The 7,995-nt window shown below is 34.6% G+C and overlaps 1 protein-coding gene across 1 annotated transcript; it reads right to left on the reverse strand.

Annotated features, from left to right (window-relative positions):
- Nucleotides 1–215: 215 nt before the first annotated feature.
- LOC134794513 (uncharacterized) lies at nt 216–1,846 on the reverse strand. The gene has a single exon (XM_063766325.1). The coding sequence runs from the start codon at nt 1,671–1,673 to the stop codon at nt 216–218; it is 1,458 nt and encodes a 485-aa protein (XP_063622395.1). The 5' UTR covers nt 1,674–1,846.
- Nucleotides 1,847–7,995: the final 6,149 nt, after the last annotated feature.

The following is a 7,995-nucleotide window of genomic DNA, read 5'->3' on the forward strand; positions in this document are numbered from 1 at the left end:
CAAACAAAGCCACGCCCCCGTATGAATCGTTCCTATCCTTACGATAAATATTATAATTTTTAACCGCTAAGTAGCTATCGGGTTCTAACCAGGTTTCGCATAAGGCAGCAACGTGGATTTTTTCTTGAATTAACATATTTTCAAACGCTAATAATTTAGGCCTAAGACTTTGGGCGTTCCACTGGAGTATTTTAAGATTAATTATTTTTTTCTTGTTACTTCCCATTATCATTTATGAATAAATCCATGACACTTTTTAAAATCGGCCAGCAAGACAGTTTTTCTACACACAATAATATAATCCACTGTATGCAACACTTTATCACTTTAAGAACTTTCATCTGCACCGATACTTCTTTTAAGAATATAATTTCTTTCAAGCGGTCCACTAGCTCACTAAAGTCCACACTTTTTTCTTTTTGATCTTGTTTATTATCGTTTTCAAGATTTTCCTCCCGTTCGCTGCTAAGCAAGAAGTTGTTCAAGAAAGTGTCCACGTTGTTTTCTTCTCGAGATCTTTCTTTTTTCGATTTTGTCGGACGCGTTTGGGGCTCTTGCCTTACGTTTTCTTGGTGTATCATAGCTTTTGTTTCCACTATCTTGGCAAAGGACTTTTCTTGAGTTGGTTGACTGGGTAGGGCGGACTCGGCGGTACATTCTGAAAACTTTAATTTCGGGAAAGAATGGTACTTCGGAAAATCGAAGCATTCTTTTCTGTCAGGCGACTCGGGCGTAACATATAGTTCTAAAGCTTTTCTGTAGGTACAGTTATACTCTGCCATTAGCTCTCGAAGTCTTTTTTCTTTTAAATAAACTGGGCACGACCGAGAGAGTGATATATGGGGGCCCTCGCAATTAACACATTTTAATTCGGTTGTTTCGCAGTTTGCGTGATTGTTCCCACACTTCGGACATATTATTCTACTAGAAGGACATCTTTTTTGCGAATGACCTAGTTTCCAGCACCGGGAACATTGCGAAACGGGAAATATATACGGGTCCACTTTGAGTCTTAACCCATCCACAAATACGAAAGGCGGCAAAAAAGTCCCTTTAAAGCATAGGCGTACAACTTCACTCAATGACCAGCCTTCCTTGCAGTTACTATCGCGTTTCTTAAGTCTGAAAGCCGACAACAGTTCCGCTGGTTTATCATATTGTATACTCTTGCACACTTCTTCATCTGTCAACTCCATGTCTACGTCCCGTATAACTCCGTAGGAAAGAGACTTCTCCATCGGTCTCTGAATACGCCAGGCCTTCTCTTTTGCTACTTTGGAGTTTTCCAGTTTGTCAATATTTATTTCGCTTGACATTTCTACACGTATTTTATATGGGTTCAAATATTTAATCTTTTGAATATCCGTGATGTTATTTTCTTTAAATAATTTTGCAAGTGCAAACTGCTTTGGCAGTTTTTCCGAAGAGGATATAAATATTTCTATTGTTTCGGTACATGCCTTAACTTTTTTTCCTTTCTTATCGCCAACTATCTCCCACTGATTCTCATCATAACTCCGTTTCGGTGGCCGAGAAGTATCTACTTCCCCGTTTACCTCTAATTCTCCTAACTCATTATTTTGGTATTGTTCTGGTTCTAACATTTCCGCCTCAACTAAAGAATTGTTTCGTGACATCGGTAAAGGCATTTCTTTCGCATTTCCATCGCCCATCTCTTACTTTGTAATTAGTCGTAAACCTCGTAAACAACAAACACTAGCCCGCCGGCCGGCCGGTACATAGAACCGGTTACCGGCACACTATTATTTCCTTATCGCTCGACGCTGCACTTGGTAACAGACAATAGGCAACAAAGCGACTGACCCGTACGAGTGCCGTGCCGAGACTGAATAATTGGTAGGTTGAAACTTTCAACCGGTACTAGCAAAACAAATAATTAGTGGGTTGAAATGTTCAACTGGTACTAGCAAAACAAATAATTAGTAGGTTGAAACTTTCAACTGGTACTAGCAAAACAAATAGTTAGTGGGTTGAAACTTTCAACCGGTACTAGCAAAACAAATAATTAGTAGGTTGAAACTTTCAACCGGTACTAGCAAAATAAATAATTAGTAGGTTGAAATGTTAAACCGGTACTAGCAAAACAAATAATTAGTAGGTTGAAATGTTCAACTGGTACTAGCAAAACAAATAATTAGTAGGTTGATTGTTCAACTGTTGCTAGCAAAGCAAATAATTAGTAGGTTGAAACGTTCAACTGGTACTAGCAAAACAAATAATTAGTAGGTTGAAACGTTCAACTGGTACTAGCAAAACAAATAATTAGTAGGTTGAAACGTTCAACTGGTACTAGCAAAACAAATAATTAGTAGGTTGAAACTTTCAACTGGTACTAGCAAAACAAATAATTAGTAGGTTGAAACTTTCAACCGGTACTAGCAAAACAAATAATTAGTAGGTTGAAATTTTCAACCGGTACTAGCAAAACAAATAATTAGTAGGTTGAAATGTTCAACTGGTACTAGCAAAACAAATAATTAGTAGGTTGACACTTTCAACTGGTACTAGCAAAACAAATACTTAGTAAGTTGAAACTTTCAACCGGTACTAGCAAAACAAATAATTAGTAGGTTGAAACGTTCAACTGGTACTAGCAAAACAAATAATTAGTAGGTTGAAACGTTCAACTGGTACTAGCAAAATAAATAAGTAGTAGGTTGAATGTTCAACTGGTACTAGCAAAACAAATAATTAGTAGGTTGATTGTTCAACTGTTGCTAGCAAAACAAATAATTAGTAGGTTGGAACTTTCAACTGGTACTAGCAAAACAAATAATTAGTAGGTTGGAATTTTCAACTGGTACTAGCAAAACAAATAATTAGTAGATTGGAACTTTCAACTGGTACTAGCAAAATAAATAAGTAGTAGGTTGAATGTTCAACTAGTACTAGCAAAACAAAAGAAATGATAAGCGAAATCATAACACTTACCTGCGATACAAACAGAGAATAATTAGTAAGTTGAATGTTGGACTGGTACTAACAAACCAAAAGAGTCAAATGTACCTAGTAACTAGTCTAGTAGACGCGATAGTGGTGGTTGGTACTAACGATAGGACCTTTTGTTATAGGTCGTCCAAATTAGTACAACATAGTACTTAAAAGTAAACTGACGCGATATAGTGTTGGTTGGTACTAACGATAGTATCTTGTTTTAGGTCATCCAAAATGTCCTAGATACCACCATTAGATGGATTCTTTAGCCCACCAAAACTTAATAGGGAGGCAAAATAGTCATAAACTGACATTATGTTAGTATAGAGTGACCTCCTATTATGTAATGTATTTATTGAATTCGAAATTATATAATAAGCAGTTTAGTGCCTCTGCCTACTGTTCCAGTTAACTTAAGGCGTAGGTATAGATGGATGGCCTCGGGAATAGGCATATCTACTAATGTAGATTCAGGATAGATTTCAATTATACAAAAAAAAAAAAATACGCCAGTTGGAAAACATTTCCTGTAAAGTATTACAATTTAACCTTCTTCTAACCTATACCCGTATCATAAATTTACTGCATTTTGCAGATGTTCGTATGGGTAAGAACTTAATGTATCAGCTTAAATAAAAACGAACAAAGTATATACAAAAATATATTATACGACGACTTAGACGGTATTCCGGTTAAAGATTGTTGTAGCAATCCTGTTGGAACAGTTAGAAGACAGGTTAAATTATAGTTTAAGAGAAACAAGCAGGTGACCAGGATAAGAGTAATAATGCATTCTGCGTAAGTAGCCGTGGAAATTGTGGAACACAGAGGCATGCCTAAACTGCCCAAATAAAACCTATAAATAGATGAGGATATACAATTCTTCAAAATCGTATATGACCCAGATTTCATATAATAAATCCCAATTCCAATCTATTTTAGAGCCGGAATACATGATTCTGTAGAATAATAATCAGGGCAAAGCTCAATTACAAACCCAAGTACAACAGGTACGTAAATAGACGCTGGGCCTGTCATAATACATCATGTCATGTAGTACCTAAAGTCAATGCTGTAAAAACTGAAGTGGCGATGCGGGGAGCCTTACACGGTGAGGAAGCACTGCTTACTTAACTAAACTACGAAACTATACCCAAGGCAACCATGACTAAGGTACTAACAGAAAAAACTCTAGTGACCAGCAGTTAACCTAATGTCTTGTAAATAGACATACGACTTTTGTCGGTTAACAGTGTAGATGACGAAGTTCCTTTTTAACTACCTAGGTAGTAGGTACACCTACTCAGATGAAGATGAGTGATGTGTGTGATGTGATGACTAATTATAATTAAGTGTAATTAAAAAGGCACTTTACCGGAAAATATATTTCCTTATTTCAGTCACATGCATAAACTTACAATAATTAAGGATGCCAAAACGCTTAGGTATGCGGTTGAGACAATACATACATTAGAAATTATACATAGTCTCAGCACCGATACATTAAATCAAAACAGAAACAAATAACTAAATACTGTGTGTAGGTACCTACACATTATAAAATAAAAACAATAAGTATTCGAATTAACCGTGATTTTGATTGCTCTCAATGACAGTTTGCCTGATGTTTAATTTGTTGAGGCTAACTAATTAAGTAAAACTAGTAGATCAAAGTTGTAGCTTGAACCACTTCATTGATCTACCCAAGAGTACACATTTATTGTACAAATTGAGCACTAAGACTCAAAAGACCAAAAACCTAGGTCTTATCATTTAGAAACGTTAAACGTAACGATAAAATGGTAAAGGACCTAAACATTCGAACTGTACTCTGGTGTACTCAGTATTTCATGGGATCATGGTTAGAATAATGGAATTCCATTGGTTCGTTGGAAGATGTTTATTGAAATTGAATGACATACTTACCAATGGCAGGATATAGGAAGCAGACATACAAGGTGTATACCTATGTTTCAGGTTTATAAAATATGTTGCAAGTAATTGAAATAAACCGAAGAAAAAGTGTACAAGTACAAATAATAATATTTATGTGACAGTCTGACAGTAATTATTGTGGAAATAATAATACAATACTTACTGGTCACAATTCAATTGAAAAATCAGCTTTCAATTAGTAAAGTGTTACGTTATTTTCATAACATAAATTGTAATTATGATTCTTCGCATAAGTAAGTTGCTAGAATAATATTACATTCGATATTATATTTGCTGTGTTACTTTTGAGCAATAAAATTAATAAAATAAATATTTGGATTAATTGATGTCAAGATTATATTATTCAAGTATTATAATTAAAGAACGATAATTAGATATGTATGCAATGCAATTAATAATAATAATGGTCAAATAGGCAGGTAAATCTTAGTAGGTACCTAACAAATTAATAATATATAAATCTATTTATATAGATTATTGTTTGCTTAACCTATTCATAAGTAAAACTAATCATACTTCACGTGGTACCTCTACAACGAATGTAACATTCCTACTTTATTTGACCTTGGATTATCTTCAACTATTTTAAATTGCATTATATATATATTAACATCATACAAGACTAGTAAAACAGAGTCAATCAGTTATTGCCAATAAGTAACTAATGTCCAAGACGCTTGGCAAGCTTACAATGTTATTGTACCTAAATCATGAAATAGGTATTAATTAGGCAAATATTATGTTGTATGCTAATGAAAATACCTGGAAATGTGTAAGCATCAAAAGGAAAAGTAAATCTTTGAGTTATAAGCAATTGAATAAAAAACTCAAAACTGCAAATAGGAGAAGGAGAGGGACTGACACCTAAAAAGAAATTGTAAAAGTAAAATAATAGTTTTACAGATTTAAAGGCTTGCTAGTGTTGGAAAATATTTATTATTTAACTGTTGTAAAATGAATACATCCACACCTCGCCGAGTTTCTTACGCCGGTTCTTCTCGGGTCTGAGGTTAACCTTTCCGAACCGGTGGTAGTATACCTAGATTGGAAAAATAAATTAACCTAGCGAGTATAAGATAATACGATAAACTGAACTATTGTTGCATGATAAATATATAAAGTAAAATAAATAAATCATTATAAAAAGGGAGAGATGTGACGATTACACAATAAACAGTACGACGCAACTACCCGCTAGCTTCACTCCGTGGAGAAGTGTGATGGCGAGTGGGTAGCTGGCGGAGTGCACGAGTGATAACAGTTGTTTCATTTGATCACCCAGTACACAACGGAGCTTGGACGTCACAGTAATAATATTTTTCTTCCAAAATGCTAGGGTTCTTATGATATCTAATATTGCGGTACAATTATATATGTAAACGACACTAATACTAAAATGTAGTGCATAGTTATAGTCAGATATAATTTTCGAGGACTTTCCACTACTTTTGAGGTTATAAAAATTATAATCTTAAAAAAACGCGGTAGGTATAAAGGCTAACAACTACCATGCAATTTCCAAATGCGATTTTTTTACAAATAAATAATAGGTATGTAATTTTTTGCGTAGCTTCAAAAACACGCCAATCGAAAAAATATGCCTAAACTTTTTCGCCAAACAGTTTTCACATTACACCTACTAATGTTTTTCTTCAAAGTCTAAGAGCTTACAGTAAAATTTTGTTATTCTCTAGTGGAGTAAGCGACACCGTACCTCGGGGGGCAAATTTTTCTAAAAGCATTCGAAAGATGATACACTGTTTAAATATTCAACGGCTTTGTTGGTACCATATCTATCTTAGTTATAGTTATGATATTGGAGAGTTAAGGTTTTACTTAAGAGCTGGTGCTACTTACAATCATATTAAGTTTTTTTTGGGAGCGGTAGCCAGAACCGACTTGTTTACTTATGATAAGCACCATGTTTTTTCAATAAGATCTATGGGTATGTGTTTTGCGGATATTTTTGTATTTTAAATGCTACTAATAAGATTTGTAGGTAAGTACTTCAAGGAGTGCAGTGCTCACCTGCCCACTAACGTAGGTCACAAAGAAAACAAGATTTGGATCCATCATAGAAGGTAGGATCGTATAGAAGTGGTATACGCGTGCCTCCGTGAGGGACAAAACATACGCAAATGCGACACTGTGATTGGTCGAATTCATTTGTTGCCCACCATTATCCATACTAAAAAAAAGGTGGGGAACAAATAAAATGTGAGACTGTGACAAGGACAAACAATAATAGCTCTTTCGCTGCTACTCCTACTGAAAGATACATAAGACTATCCCGTTCTGTCAGTTACCCCCACCACTCATGCCAGATCCAGTTATATCCTAGATTCATGGGATCCATACTATCGGAAACAAACTTATTAAATACGTTTGCTACTCCTGGCATAAGAATATTATTTCGTTAGTAGTATCCTAACCTACAACAATATGTGCAAAATATCAGATGCCACAAGAAACTCCTTAGCATTCATTTTCCGGATTGGTTGTTCTGTTGAAGGAAACAACCAAGAATGAACTCGATTTTAGACAGAGCCCTCATTACGCTAACATGCGGTCCCACGTTAGTGCCACAGAAATACCTACATATTTATTTGAAATACCTAAATCTAAAAATATTAGGCTCCACTGACTTGACCTCTCTTGAATGTCAGAAGATTTACATATGATATTATTTGTAGGACACTCAGTATTTTTCAAACTGAAAGGGTACGATGATAGAAGTCAATGCAATACAATTTTGCGACATTTGGCATTTTTTAGGTTATAAATTGTATGAAGATGGCATCTATCATCGTACTCTTCCAGTTTGAAAAATACTAACTTTTTAAATGTAACAATGTCACCGACAAACTGTCAAATTAACTCAAAAAATTGAAGTGGTCCGAACTAATTTTTTTTAATTTCATCATTTGGCAAATCAATTTCAATAAAACTATTCGCAAGAAAAATTACAAACTAAAAGGATCAGATTTTCTACTTAAATCTAAATAATTGTAAGACTTACAATTTTCTGGTGGGGTGAAATCTAAATCCTACTAAACTATTTATCATTCGTTATTCGGTTAGTAA

This window comes from Cydia splendana, chromosome 10, assembly GCF_910591565.1.
Source record: "Cydia splendana chromosome 10, ilCydSple1.2, whole genome shotgun sequence".
In the NCBI taxonomy this organism is placed as follows: domain Eukaryota; kingdom Metazoa; phylum Arthropoda; class Insecta; order Lepidoptera; family Tortricidae; genus Cydia; species Cydia splendana.

Coding starts and splice junctions, on each gene's coding strand:
- LOC134794513 (XM_063766325.1), bottom strand. CDS start 1,673: ATGGGCGATGGAAATGCGAAAGAAATGCCTTTACCGATGTCACGAAAC.